This window comes from Pleurodeles waltl, chromosome 4_2 (assembly GCF_031143425.1).
Source record: "Pleurodeles waltl isolate 20211129_DDA chromosome 4_2, aPleWal1.hap1.20221129, whole genome shotgun sequence".
NCBI classification, from domain to species: Eukaryota; Metazoa; Chordata; class Amphibia; order Caudata; family Salamandridae; genus Pleurodeles; species Pleurodeles waltl.
Window position 1 is genome coordinate 395,310,380 of NC_090443.1, and position 16,128 is coordinate 395,326,507.

Genomic DNA, 16,128 nt, shown 5'->3' on the forward strand with positions numbered 1-16,128 from the left:
GATCACCTCTATTTTACAATTCGGATCCAGTTTTAATAACATTGCTAAACCCTCTCTTGCTCTTCCACGGACAGAGGGAATAGCTTTAGAAATGTAGGTAGCATAGCCGTCTAGGTAAATGATCCCTGCGTGCCCCACGTCTCCTGGAGACTAATACCACACCATAGGAGTTGAGCATCTTAACCCATCCTTCGTCACAGATTTTACCATGAACCCAGCGATAACACTTTCAGATCTCTTAATCAGCTGGTGACTCTTGTGTGGCATAGGTTAGTAGCATCAAGGCCCAGTCAATCTTAGTAATTTAGCTGACTCAGCTGTTTAAAGTGGTTACTCAAAGCTATAATAGATATTCTGCCCTGGGAGTTCTGACAACCAGGTCCCGTGCTTCCCAACCCTATCTCCTCCCCTGGCTTGAATTCACGCTCACTCCCCCCCCAACCCCCCGCAAGTTCATGGGCTTGTAAAAGAACCCCAAAGGAAACACTGATTCTACTGTGGATGGCTGCGTTGGTCATAAGGTTGTTCAAAATAAAGCCTGATCTGCCAGCATTACAATAATTCACAACAATGTATTCCCCTTGGCAAATTTTTGAAGAATTCCCTATCCATTCCACCCTCAGAGTTATTATAATCGCCTCAAAAAGAGACTGTATGATGTTGAAATTAACCCTCCCAGACAGCCAGTGTACATCCTTATTTTTAAGTTGCTGATGATTTTCCAATTCATTTTATTCGAAACATGGGACATTAGCCAAGACTATAACGTATGGGGCAGATGCCTGAGGGAGCTGAATAAGCACATTGCACGGAGCAACACCCAGGGGTGACTTGCCCACGATATACAGGGCCCTCCCTGAACAACCTTCTTAGTAGTGAGGGCCATGATTAACAGTGGTGATCCTTCCACCCGACAATGCCCCCATTTGATGACTGAACATCCTGTATTGTTGTTAAAGTACTAATAGAAATGATTTCAAAATTACTAGGGTTCCTCACACCCCTTACATGCCCTAATGATTGGAAAGGAGAAAACCTGCTGGGACTGCCCACCTGGGGTAAATTATTATTGTCAGGGGTAAGGTTGTCAGTGAGGAAACTTTACTTAGAATATTTGCTGGAAGATTACGAATGAACCCCACTGTGTCCCCCATGTTACCCACAACTTCTTTACACTTGGCAATTCATTCATTAAAGGCTTCAAAGGCTGATTAAAGCAGCGCCCTGAGGGTCCCCCTTTTACACTCACTACAAGATTTATTACCTGATTGGGGTTTGTGGGCGACACCCACTTTTTACATTTGGACCTGGCAACTCCACCCCCACCCCCCAACCATCTCCACCAGATAGTTTTGGGTATTCAGCTAGCCCCTGAAGATGATTACGTATGATACTGCCCTGCGTGTCCTGTGGTACAGAGAGGCACATAGCTCTACATGTGTCCTTTGCATTCACAACCAGGGTACCCCTAGGAGAATTATCTAATAGCCCCCCTAGACAAGTCTGACTCCAAGGACGTTAGCAACAGCTTATCTTCCACAATGGAAATCTCTTCTGTGAACGCCCCCACAGCAGTGTTTAAGAAAGATAAAACGTTTAGCTAGTTCTTGACCGTTTGTCAACCGTATTTAACAGGTTCACTTTTTTCTTTCCCACGGAGGTAGTAAGGAGAAGGAACAAAGAAAAACAACAGTCTCAGGCATTCAACAACAGTCTCAGACAGCCCACACAGCAACCAGGACAAAAAGCTCTTCAAATCAAAGCAGGTCAAAGACCAAGATCAACTCACACGTGCCGCAGGAAGCAAGGCCTCAGAGAGCTGGCCGGGCCCAGCCCAGCCTCACCTGGCTTTGACAGGCGCAGACAGCGTTGCTTTTCACCCGGGCGCATCCCATGCCGCAGGGGAGAAGCAGGAAATTTAATGTTAACCACAGGCATCTTACAGCCAGTCCCCCTCATGGGGACTGGTCGTCATTCTTGGCTTCTATGTTAAGGATGTGTGTCCCAATTTCCCACTTCGGTTCGGAGTAATCCCTTAGACCATAGCAAGTACAACATATTGGTTTCAGCCTGGGCCCACAGTAGGGGTGTAAGCAGCTATTGTTTTGTGTCTGGCATTGAGGGTGCTTTCCAGGTCATGGCTATCTGTATTTAAAGATGACAAACGAAAGATCTATGAACCAGTGTAGTTGGCTGTCCCCTTTAGCTCTGGGGCGAAGGCCCAGGAGGCAAGACTCAGGGGTAGGTAGCAACATGTGCCCCACAAGTTCAGCCGTTATGATCACAATCTCCTGACATGTCACTTGCAGCAGGGGACACTTTCATACCTTTTGATAAGAACTAGTGTCTGACAACTAGCAACAAGAGCATTTCGGTTCTGTGTTGGGAAACATACTCTGGATACAGTGAGGACGTAAGTAAGTGTGGTGTGTGTAATGAAATTGTATGTAATGAAATCTGGGGTTTCTAGGGATTTTTCACTTGTCGTAGTGCTTTCACCCACGATTTGACTGAGCAGCTGAGGGAGTACATTGCCCCATTTAGTCTTTGCCCCGGACATGTCGCTCATCGTGTCTGTGAGCAGTGTGGAGTATAGCGTAGAAATGATTCTTCTAGCCGCATATTCCTTACCTTAGAATTCTTGCCCAGGTGCCAGCCTGGATCTGGAAATGTGTTCCAGCAGTACCTCTGCACATCAGTAGTGGGGGGCCATGTGACACCGCAGCAATGACGTCGACAGAGTACATATAATCCCCTCCCAAATTCACTGAAGTCGGTTTCTTCTGTGACTGTTTTCTGCACAAAACGTGGAGCCACTTATAGAAACTGCTTATAGAAACCTTGCACACAAAAAAGAGATATCTCTGTTTTAATCAATTACGACTCCCCAATGAAGGCATCTTGATGCACAGAAGGGATTTTGAGATCAAATAAATCAGTTTATAGAGCATCCCCTGGAAATGAAGCCCCTATTCGTAGAAATCAGTTAGCAAAGCGGGGAGGATGGGTGGGTCAATAAGGAATCTGCGGCTAGATTCTGTCTCTACAAGACAAGGCGTTACCCAAAGTAAGTAACTTGTTCATTTGATAGAGACATCTATCCGTAGATCCCTTATCTTAGAATTAGATACCTAAGCAAAACCATCCCTGAAGGAGGGTCTGCGGACTGATTTCAGACAAGGAAGTCCTGAAGGTCCGAAAGGACACATGGCTGTCACAATGGACCCGACTGTTCTGACAGTAACGTAGGTAAACGTATGCAGGGAAACCCACGCTGCTGCCAGGTATATATCCAGGACCGGAACACTGCTTTCTAATGCAGTGGTTTCGGATCTAACTCTGGTAGAATGAACATGCAAGCCCTCTGGAAGCTGTTTCTTGGGCAATGTGTAGCAGATTATAATGCAAGCAGCTGATTCTGCAAAAGTTCACTGACTAGAACAAGCCAGTCTAGAAAGAGAATAGAAACCCTCAGAAGTTGAGGTGAGTAAGAACATATTCCACTATAAGAACTGTGTAAAGGATAAGTTAAAGTCATAAAGGCACTGAAAACCATGGGAATAGCATTACCATGGCAGCGGGAAAACATGTGTCAGAAGACAACAGAAAATATAAGCACAAAAACCACCAGCCCAAAAGGTGGAATTGAACTCGTGTTCGGCATGAACATTGGGGCCCAGAATCAAAAGGCAATGCCACTGAGCTACAGCCGCTTGCCAATCAAAAAAAAAAACCATCATTTTTGTCAAAGCTGCTCTGTAAAAGCAGAGATAAAGGGGAAAACCAATAACCCATTTCTGAAGAAGCAGCACTGAACAATGCTGTAATAGAACATGGCGAAGGTCACAACAGCAACTATTGGGATAGGCAACAATGTTACAAGAAAAAACTGCCAGAGAAACGGGAACGCCTTTGGGACATCTCAAAAGCAGGATGCACATAGGTGGAAAGAAAAATAATAGGCAATGTAACGACAAAGGAAAGTAGAAATAATAATATATCGGCCAAGACCGAAGTTGACACTACAATGATGTTATAAAAATGCATGAGGCCTGAGCCAAGCAATCAGCAAGACAGAACTAATTTAAGAGAAAGTAAAGTGTGGAGGACATCACACACACACCTCACTAAAAGAGAGACTATCAAAGCACAAGAACAAATTACTGAGAAGTCCTCATCAGGTCGCTGATGACAAAAGCTTAAAAGAAGACAGCAGGTGAGAAACCTGGTTGAAGTATGGAACGAAAGGAGTTGCAACCTATAAAAGAGCAACAATTGCTCACTACAGATAACACTGTTCCTACAGGAAATAGAAAACATTACACCACCAGAAGTAAAAAACAAAACATGTTTATCGCCTTCTGTAAACGAAAGTATATAGGCATCTTCCGAAGGGAGTGAGGAACATAGAAAAAGGGAATATACCCTCATAAATTAAGGAACCTTAATGGCACAGAAGTGTTATAACTACCCCCAGAGGAGTATAAACATTATGACACTCAAAGAATAGAGTGAAAGGAACCGAACAGGGAGACTGGGTCTAAAGGGAGAAATCAATCCCCTTTTGAACAATCCCACCACAAGACAGAACCATAATGTTGAAAGAACATGCGAAAAAACAACCAGTTACCCACCAAAGATCGAAGATAGCCATCAGCACAGAAGATCACATGGTGGCGTCTTAAGAATAAATAGAAAGAAATCTGAAGGCCTCTAGCCTAAGAGGAGTCTGTAGCAGCCAAGGTACAGGACCTTACCTCTAAGTGATAAAGTTTTACACATTTCCTGGTGACGAGGAGCAGTGTAAGGACAGCAAGGACTGCAGCACAAAAGAAAAACACCATGAGCATGACTCGCACAGACACAAGAAGGAATTTGCACCTGTGCACTACTGGTGCCAAAGATACCTGCGGCAAGAGCCCATGCTGCTGAGGCACAGCAATAGAGTACTCTCTAACAAAATGCAAAAATGCAAGGATGGGGAATGCCAATACCACTTGGCCCACTATTCCACATAGTAAAGGGAGAGTCTCTCATGAGAAGAACAACACTAGAAAGAGAAGCATAAATAATGCTCCAATGTTAATAGCAAAGAGAAACAAGACAATAATTTTTTTAGCCATTTTAGCATCACAAGTGAATCTATCTGCCTAGGCAGCATTCAAACCATTGAAGGGGGGGTGGGAGGGATGGCACACTGTTACCTCAACAAAATAATTGTTTGTCAAGATAGGCCAACTTGGGCTGAGTAACTCTGGATCTGCATTGCAGCGCGGAAAAGAAGGAACTGACGTCAAGGAGGGGGATTATATGGACTCAGTCAACATCAAATCTGGTGGATGATGACGCTACGGAGTGTCACAATGCCCTCTACTGACGTGCACAGGTACTGCTGGAAAAATGTTCAGGATCCAGTCCCGCACCTGGAGAAGAATTAGAAGGTAAGGAATCTGCGTCTGGATGTCTCCATCAGATATAGCAAATGTGGTTCAACATGACCGAAATTAACACAAATAAATTACTCTTCATATTCCAGCCCCATCAGAGTCAGTCTCAAATTATTTGAAAACTTAAAGGTGAATATTGGACTTGCTGTGTATACCACTAACCTATCCATGGCTTGTGTTTATTTTTGAGGTTTCAATGAAGTTGCAAATCAGGAAAAGTTAACAGACACAGAGTACTGTCTCACTGCATTGTTTTTTTTCATGGAGCAGTGACAATTTACCTCCTATCTACATGGCAAAAAAGGAAAAAAAAAACACAACCAAAGTCAGAATCTTTGTGAGTTTTCATGATGCATGATAACAAGTACTTCCATGCATGCTCAAAATTGAACAAAGAATTTGAAGTAAAACAAGTTGCATTATTTCAAACCTGACAGCATGTGATTGACCACAATAACAGGTTGCAAGTACATTTTTCCCACCCCTCTCTAGATTTAAAAAAACAGCCTCGGATTTGATAGGATTAAGATCACAGAAATAACCCTTCATCAAGCTAATCATTGTTTTTCTATGTCTGACACCATCAACCCCACAATGAAAGCCTTTCAACCTGAACTCATCAGCTCTGGCAAAAGAGTTTACAAACATGTTGACTCACTCACCTGCTGTCTGTTGCTCTGGCAGGCGGCACTGAGGTGTTTAAACCACAGCATTGCGTTCATTCGATTCCCAGCCTGGAACTTGTAGGAGTTTCCTGTATGGTGGAAAAAGAAGCCATGTAGTAATAGAATAAAGAGTGTTTGGGAAGTCCGATTAGAGGAAGAAAGATCATGTGTGAAAAGAACGAGAAGGAGCATGATAGGAAACACTGAAAAGAGCAATAATTTCAAGTTCAAGAAGAATGAGTTAATTACCCTTTGAAACATTATTTCTGGTGGTTCCTCTATGAAACCACATAACCGTTACCTTTAGAATCCTCCTAGTTGTCTGGCTAGACCAAGATAGTTATTCTTCAATATCTACCGTCCACCAACAGGTAGTGCCTTCAGGCTCCATGAAGGCTTTATCCCACCTCTGGAAAGGACGACAAGTGCTACAACTGTACACTGAGGTCTGTTTATTAACCCATTACTTCAGCACCCTCCGAAGCAGTGTGACTGGCCAGTTGCGATGCAGAAGGTGTATGGCTCTAGCTCGGAACCTTATAACTTACCAGAAGATGGGAGGTGGGCGAGTGGTGAGGAATCTGTGATTAGACTGACTATTCACCAGAAAAGTGTTACCAGAGTTATTTTGATGGACACTTCTAACTGTATACTCATCACTTTAGAATCAGTACCAAAGCAGCACCCTCTAAAACGTGGTGGGTGTGAGTGTGGAACTTTACACTCAGTGGTCCTGCAGGACTAAGAAGCAAAATAACCCTCTCTGCGGAACTAAGAGTTGATACAGTACTGCCTGGTGAAGATATGCCCATGTAGCAGGTTAGTAGCTGTGAGACACTGAATCTCTTCTAGCCAGGGCTGGAGTCTAAGCTTTCACCCTGGTTTCACCTCAGGATTATTTGTGGGCACAGCAAAGTGCAACCTAATACAAAGGACAGTGCACCTCGATAAAATCCATTTCTGGACTGCCTTTCCTTTCTTTGCACGAGCAAACCTAACACAATTGATTGTCCACCCAGTTTTTCAGCATCCTGCCTATGTAGAAAATAAGGCTCCCCTAGGATCCAACCAGTGTAGCCTCTCCTACTCCTTAAAGGTGTGTGGTAGAGAGGATGTGGGGAGTGTGGTGGACTGCTTCACATCAAAAGGAGACACCACCTTTGCCAGAAAAGATGCTCAAGTCTGATGCACCAACCTGTCCGGGGATAAAGTTTGTATAGACAGCTGAACAGAATGCCTGAACAGCGACGTGATGTGCAAAAGTGATGGCCATGAGAAAGAACATTTAGAGGACAAAAGTCTCAAAGTGCAACTATGCATAAGATCAAACGGTGCACAGATCAAAAAGGTAAAGAACAAATTAAGATCCCAGTGCAGCATGAAAAACAGAGCAAGGGAAACCTATATGAAAGCCCTTTTAGGAATTGCATTGCAACGAGTCAATTGAATAAAAAGGGCAGATCATGTAAACAAAGATAGGACTGAACGGCCAATAAGTAACTCTTAACTTTATTGACCGCAAAGCACTGGTGGGCCAGAGAAATAGCAAACAAAAGAACATCAAATAATGTGGTTTAAAGAGGCTCACCCAGACAGTCCTTGCTTCAGGTGACAAAATTAGACCAGTGGCCAGAGGAGATAGACTTCATGGATGGGTAATGAGCGACCGAAAAATACACCCAACCTCCTCTGGAGAGAAGTCATACCCACACAGATGGTTCCACTAAACATCCACGCATGGAAGTGTAGCTTGTGGAGCTTAGGGGAAGGAATCTGGCCTTCTGTTGAGACTGTGGGTCCTCCTGAGGAGGGAGCTAAAGTTGTGAGGAGAAGCTCAGATCCAGCAGATTGGGGTATCAGACACTCCTATCCCAAATTGGGGCTACCAAGAAGAGTTGGTTATGGCCCCTCATGATCTATGTCATGACCCCCTGGACAAAGGGCAGAGGAAGAAACACAAAGAAGGCTAGACCAGAATCTGTCTCCTAGAGAACCTCTTCGACAGATCACCAGTGCACAAAAGGATGCATATGAAGCGTTCTTGGTGGGAGGAAATAGATATCTGAGGAACACCCCTTGCGCAAACACACCATGAGCCACCTTCATGAACAGCAAGATGATACCTGTTGAATTTGTCAACCAGACGTTCAGGGAACCTGCCATCTGACTGACCATTAGGGAGATCTCATGTGGGCTAAGCCACTGTCACACCCTTTAGACATTTAGAATTTGGCTTCGCACAGCCTGATGCAGGACCACATGGTGGTCATTGTGTACATCAGAAACCGAACTAACATACTCCTGCCGGAAGGCATAAAGACCTTGAGAGCCAAACGGATGATATACAACTAACAACTATTTATGCTATGCCACCAGAAACCAACAGCCTCTGATCTCTATCTCATCCAGGAGCAAACCCCCTCCAGCCCCCCCCACTAATAAAAGGCAAATAATCCACTGTAGAGTCCACATGTGCCAACAGGCATGAGGCAACAGCCTTATGCATGAGGCAGGAGACTAAAAATCCTCAACACTCTCTGGACAGCAACCAAAGCATGAGCCTAAAACATCAGGGTCATAACATAAAAGTGCTACGTATGGTAGAGGAATTGAGGGTGGTGGGCTGTTTGGAAGGTGTGGCCAAACGGGTAAGACAGTGAACTAGAAGTGCTCCCACTCTATGACAAACCACAGGAAACACCTTTGGGACTGCACGATTGGTACACAAAATAATATGTCCTGCAGGTCAAGGATATCATCTATTCTAGGGATTCAAGGCTCTCAGAAACTGATCTTGCATGCACTGTTTGAACTTGTTGTTCCTGAAGAAGGTGTTCAGTAGTCTGAGATACAATTTCGACCTCAAACTCCCAACCTTCTTAGGTAGAGACCATGAAGTATCAGGAGTAGCAACCTGTGCTCTTCTCAGCTGTAGGCATCACTTTCAATCACACCCATATCAAACAGCATCTGAAATTTCTTTTGCAAATGTGAAGGATTCACTGGTCTAAAGTAACTGCACAATAAGCCAGGCAGGCAAAAATCAGATTCTACCCCTACCACTGTCATGTGACTCTTGGACAGGACATTAAAATGAGGCAGAGGCAGTCATAGACAAGGAAGAGGATAAGGACTACTGAATATTCTGGTGGCCATGACCTCTCCCCTCCTGGCCACATATGCTGCGAAGGCAGCCTTTGTCTTTATACATTGTCCCCCGAGAGCCCCAGGAATTTCCAGTACTGTTGATGAAACTGGCTAGCGGGGAAAGAAGTCCCAGGGAGCGATCCATATCCCTGCTTCCTTAAGGGACTTCAGGACCAAATCCGTCTTCACTCCAAAGCACCTAGATCTGGCGGATCAGATCCATTAATGATACCTGTATACCTCTGTAGAACCTGGCAGTACTCATCCAAGCTTCTAATCTGACAATGGTGCTAGTGCCTATTACATGGCGAAAAGACTGTAGTGTACAGACATCACTAAGGATATGTTCAGCTACCTCCTGGCTGACATGTACAGTTTGAGCAAATTAAGGTGAATGTTCTCAGTGATATCTCACACAAACATCCTTCCATGAAAGGAGGGCCAAACTGGCAGAAAAAAACACACTTTTGCCTAAAGCATCAATGAACAAGTTACTTACCTTCGGTAACGAGGTATCTGGTAGAGACTATACCTTACTTATGTGTGCTCCCTTCGAGCCCTTGCATAACTGTCCCCCTTTGGCTGCTTACTATTAAGACAGCCTTTTTGGTGGCAATTACATCTGCCAGAAGAGTTAGTGAGCTACAGGCTTTGTCATCATACTGCCGTATCTCACAATCTTTCCTGAAAAAGTGGTTCTCAGAACTCGTGCCTCTTTCCTCCCCAAGGTGGTGACCCCTTTCCATCTGGGTCAAAATATCACCCTGCCCACCTTCTTTGCACCACCGTATCCCTCTAAGGAAGAGGAGAGTCTCCATCGACTGGACCCTAAAAGAGCGTTATTGTTCTACCTCGACTGCACTAAAGAGTTCCGGTGGACGACCAACTCTTTGTGGGGTACGTTGGTGCAAAGAAGGGTCGGGCAGTGCAGAAACGATCCATTTCGCGCTGGGTCGTTCTCTGTATAAAAATATGCTATGCTTTGGCGAAGAAGCAGCCTTCCGAGGGCTTGAGAGCTCATTCTACTAGGGGGGAAAGCTGCTACCACTGCGTTAGCACGTGGCGTACCAGTGGTGGACATCTGCCAGGCTGCAACGTGGGCTTCTTTGCACACGTTTGCAAAACACTACTGCCTGGATAGTCAGGTGAGAAGAGAGGGGCATTTTGCCCGGTCGGTTTTGCAAGACTTTCTGGTGTAAAAATCTCCTTCAGACCCACCGCCATGGGTCAATAGCTTGGGTATCTATTCTAAGGTAAGGAAGCTGCAGCTAGAAGTCTCTATCAGATGAACAAGTTACTTACCTTCGGTAACAAGGTATCTGTTAGAGACTATCTTGCTGCAGATTCCTTACACCCGCCCAAGCCTCCCGGCTCTGTGGATATTTTTCTCATGTAGATATGTATATATATGTATTTATGTGTACATATGTATATTTTTGATCTTGGCATTTTTTGCCTTTCTTAAAGGCATGAAAGAATTTTTACTCAAAGAGGTAAAATACATAATGGTTGGTTCTTCCATGACACTGCGCTTCTGGCGTGGGAAGTTGTGGAAAAGAAATGACGTACGCGTGCCGAGACGGCGTCTATATAGACAACCGTGACATCACAGATGGCTCCAAAGACGCCGACGACGCACGTGGAGCTGGTCGACGCACGCGGATCCGAACGACGACGCCCGAGGGCGCGCGCGCAGGGTACTGCTCAGAAAAAACTCCGGATTCGAAGCAGACGCCAGGGAATTCTAAGGTAAGGAAGCAGCAGCTAGAAGTCTCTATCAGATCTTCTTGTATTCTTTATCTGAAGCAGCAGGTCGAAAGGCATTAGAGCATTTCTCGCTGAAGACTGAACGACAAGACTCTGCAGAATCAGATGTTACATAGGAATGGATGTCTTCCCAGACCAAGGCAATGGCACTAAGCAATCTGGCGACTCACAGGTGCTGCCAAGCACAACTGGACCAGGTAGCCAAAAAAGCTTAATTTGGGACTTGGTAAATGGCAGTAATGGCTCACTAGTTGACTGCCTAGATTGCAAAATTTTGGTCTGTAAATTTGCCTTATTCTCTACAGTGGACAAGTGTAAATCCAAGAATGCTGTGGCCCTGCAAACAACCACCACAAAGGATGCACTCTCCTCAGTAGGGGGTCCAGTGGCGAGTCAGTTCAGTTTCAGGTGAACTGTCTAAACCACTAGCATTCTGGAAGTCGAGGCAGAAGACACCATAAATATATCTGAGGGCAGTGGTTGAAGGAATCATCTTTGTGGGGAACGTGTTTGAGGGCCCTGAACTGTATCAAACAAAGAAAAATGGCTTCCTACCTCTGATTAGACTGTGGTGAGACAACTGAACTCTGGGAAATCCTTCAAAGCTACAGAATTACTTTAGTTATTTCATATCACAATACAGGTTGTGATCAGGCTGAAGTCATTTCCAGGTCCAACATCAGAATCGGGAAGAGTCCAGAGCCAGTGCTTTTAGTATTGAGGGCAACACTGATCTGGACACTATTGGCAGGACTTGCAACATAGATGATGAAGTGCAGCCTACCAATGACTGAGGGCTAGGCTGGACAGGGTAAGTTGGTGCTGCAGAAGCACCCATAGGCAGACGTCTAACTAGAGGCCCAACCATGTCAATCGGGGACAAAGGCACACCCAGATGTGTTCAAAATAACTGCAACATTGACTCATTAAAGGCTTCAATCTGCCATGAAAAGGATGATGGTCACAGAAGTTCAAGGCACACTGACTTCATTTTCTGTATGAGGTCCGAATCGTATGGCAACGCTTTTGAATGCTGACTGCTCAACCTCTCCCTAGAATGGGAACAGCAGCCAGGGTTGAGTTTTGTTTGGCCTTATCATGCTTACTTTGTGACTTGTCTTTTGATTTTATCCTGATCCCAATGGAGGATGCCAACTAGGAAAGAGAGCAGGCTTGAGACCTTGTATAGGGCTAGCTCCACTTCTAAAGCCCAGCAATACAGAGTTGGTTTCATGCTCCCTGAAGGCCTTTGGTTGATTTAAGGACCTGGTGTTGCAGGCCTTTTAGCTGTGATTAGAGGCAAGGCACCAAAGACAGATGACGTGGGTCTGTGACCAATACCTTCTTTCTACAGGAGGTGCACTGCTTAAATCCTGTGGTTTTATGAGGGGGGCATCTCAAAATAAATGTTAGCAAAATAGGTAAACACACCTTAAACCTGGGAGCAGAGCTCTGAATCATAACTGAAGGGGGCAGAAAAAGAGTAATGGAAATCAGAGCAAGTAAATACTTGTATGCAGATAAAAGCCTTTAACTCAAGAGGGTCGTGACTCCACTTTCCACCCTGATGGTTTCACCAATGGGAGTCAATACAGAAAAAATGGTGATGAATCTGCCATTAGAAGTATTAATCAAAACAAAATCCATAGTTAATGAGTGTATGGGGTGCAGACACTAAGTGGCTAAAATGCGATCTGGAAAAAATAAATAATAATAAAATCACTAAGGGGGTTATTCTAACTTTGGAGGAGTGTTAATCCGTCCCAAAAGTGACGGTAAAGTGACGGATATACCACCAGCCGTATTACGAGTTCCATAGGATATAATGGACTCGTAATACGGCTGGTGGTAAATCCGTCACTTTTCCGTCACTTTTGGGACGGATTAACACCTCATCCAAAGTTAGAATAACCCCCTAAGTCTTCACTTGGCATGATTACTGCAAGCCCATTAGTCCCACTTAACATGTCATAATGGATGTAGCGTAAGTGTTTTCTGAAATGTTCTCTAGGCCTTCAGTTATTTATCAAGACATTTCTTCCAAAGGCTGATCATTTTATGATTGACTCTGCTGGATTCCCTTATTTTATAATCACAATCAAGATAAACTAAATAGTACACCCCAACTGCCAGTCTATGGGTGCACAGGCTGCATGTTATGGCACAATGAGTGACCTTTGCTCCGGTTGTTGAGGTTACGACCGAGTACTATCTTTGCAGCCCTGAATCTCTAATGGTGGCTTGGAGAACAATCAATGCTTACTTATTAATTAATACACACTACAGCCTGTTAAAACTTCCACCGCCGACCAACACTGTACAGTGTATGCACACACACTCTAAACATCAACCTCACTATTTATGCTCATCTCCACACAACCTGTACTGAAAAACACACATTTACGTGCACACACACAATTCCCAAGCACAGCACATAATAGTCTAGCGAATCAATTTGCAAGCATGTTCACCACAGAAAAACTCATTTGTAACCCATTTCCAGTAACACTTCCAATCTAGCGCACTCATACAGAGCAAATACCTTTCACACTTTACCAAAACTGTACAAACAGTTTACAAACATTTTAGCCATAAATCCCACACAAAACCAATTACAAAATCCTCCACTACAGGCACTTGTAGGAACAGGTCGCCAACAACTATCACAGCCAGCCGTGAACCTTAAGGCAAAGCATATGTATGTATATTATTAAATAATACTCTTCTGGATGTATTTTTATTTCTCAGTAACTGAGTATTTTGACCAGACATGTTATACTTGGCAGAAGTATCACAGCATATAAGGCATCAGTTTTGATCTGATATATAGTGAAGGTCATGGGTTAGAAAAACAATGGTTGTTGAACTGTGACATAATATATTCCTTATGAAGACATATATAGAAACTGATTAAGTGTGTACTGAAGTTAGTTATATCCACACTTAATTGGTTAGTTAATTTTACTGACAGCAGTTTTGACTAATGTGTGTAGAGAGAGAGTACAGCTCAAACGTGTGTGTTCTGGTGCCACTGATCTAATAAGTGAATATATTGAAATCTCAGAGCTGCAACATGAGGATTGGGTGTGACTTATATTCACCAGTTGCTCAGGGGCAACAGCTGTACAAAATTACAGAGCCGTAGCTCTGTAAAAATCTATGTATGGATTTAAAAAACTGACTGATTAGCTTGTAAAGATCTCTGATTTTTGGTGACAGAGACAGCTTGGTGATAGTACTTATCATACCAGATGTTTGTCTGGGAAGATTATAAAGAGATGTCTTATAGCAGTATCCACCAATTTGTCAAAGAACAAGAAAGTCTGTTACAGTAGTAGTGTTTGCTAAGTACTAGTGTGAAGATGAGTGTCATGGCTATGTGAATGGAAATACTTGGTCCGATTTTCCAAATGTTCAACAGCTGAAACTGGACCGTTGTGGCTGTTTAAGTTATGAATGTTTCTAAGCTCATTTGGAGAGGGTGACGTGTACTCTGGAGTTTCTGGCTGAGGGTGTAGCGATAAGGATGGCAGTAGGGGAAATGGATGGAAAAGGTCTGGGGAGGGAGGCAGGTACTGATGCAACCGAGATAATTTTTCTCACCTTTGGAAGATTGCCACTTGAATAAGTCAACTATCATCTAGTAGTAGTCGGCTGTGGGGAAGCGCAATATCGGTGTCTCAAGATAAAAAATCAAGATGAGAAACAGAAGAAAGATTTGGATACCATTTGCATGGAGAGTATAAGAATGAAGGGTGGAAGTGATAATCTTGCCAAGGATGAGGAGAAATTAGTGGGGACAAGGACTGACCCTTTTGGAATGCCTGCTATTATAGGTGTAGGGGTGGAGATCATGAAGCACCAGGCCGTGCAGGAGCAATCAAAGATGGGAAGACCACCAGTGGAGTGCCAACTCTGATCTGGATATTGCTTATGGCAGATAGTACAGTGGGTGATTGATGAATAAGTTACTTACCTTAAATACCGCCTTATCTGGTAGAGACTATGTAGCTGCATATTCATTACCTTAGAAAAATACCCAGGCTTCAGTCTGGCTCAGATTTTCTTTTTTTCCGAGCAGTACCTCTACATGTGAGTAGGTGGCGTTGCCAGCGTTGTCCATCCCAGAAATGGCATGCATGGTACCTACATAGATGCTATCTAGGCACGTTGACATCAGTTACTTTCGAGAGTTTCCACACCAACAGGGCAGTTCCATGGTGAGCAATGGACACTGGTCTAATAGGCTAAGGACCTCGAAAGGTTATTCACTACACCATAATTGTTTTGCAGAGTGGGAAGGATCAGTAAGGAATCTGTGTCTAGGCAGAGACTACCACATAAGGCGTTACCGAGGGCAAGTAACTTGTTCATCTGATAGAGACTTCTACCTGCAAATTACTTACCTTAGATTAGATACACAAGTAATACCTCTCCATAGGTGGGTCGCAAAATAAATCAGATTAGAAAGTCCTGTAAGATGAAATGGGCAAAGTGCCAGTCACAATGGGCCTGGCTATCCAAGCAGAAGTGCTTGGTGAACATGTGCAGTGATGCCCACATTGATGCTTAGCAGATGTCCAGGCCCAGGACACTGCACGCTAACACAGTGGCTACAGCCTTGGCTCTAGTGAGTGAGCTTGCAAGCTCTCAGGGGACTGTGTCTTGGCCAATGCACAGCATATTTTAATGCACAGGACAATTCTTCATGAGATGGTTCTCTTCTACACTGCCGTCACTTTTTTTTGGTTCCCACATATCCCATGAAGAGTTGATCGTCCTCCTGAAATTCTGTTGTGTGGTCAAGGTAGAAGAACAACGGTCTTTTTGGATCCAGACTGAGTCTTTGGAGGGGTAGAGGGGAGCAAAGAAAGTAGGCAGGGTGATGTTTGGGCCTACATGGAATAGGGTCACAACCTTCAAACGAAGGAGCATGTGTCTGCAGGACGAGCTTGTCTGGACAGAAAGTAATGTAAGGAGGGTTGGCTGACAGTGTGTGTAACTTGCTGACCCAACTGGCTGAAGTTATGGCCACAAAGAAGGAAGTTTTTAAGATCAAGAGCCTGAGAGGACAACTGTGGAGAGGCCTGAAGGGTAACTAC

General features: G+C 44.2%; 1 protein-coding gene across 5 annotated transcripts in view; it reads right to left on the bottom strand.

The window, feature by feature from the left end:
- Window positions 1-16,128, bottom strand: part of RALGPS2 (Ral GEF with PH domain and SH3 binding motif 2) — an 812,647-nt gene that overhangs the window by 35,082 nt on the left and 761,437 nt on the right. For all 5 annotated transcript variants that reach the window (XM_069231548.1, XM_069231547.1, XM_069231545.1 and 2 more), the window contains one exon: window positions 6,110-6,201. In XM_069231548.1, the coding sequence (XP_069087649.1) occupies window positions 6,110-6,201 (92 nt within the window). The remainder of the gene's footprint in view (window positions 1-6,109; window positions 6,202-16,128) is intronic.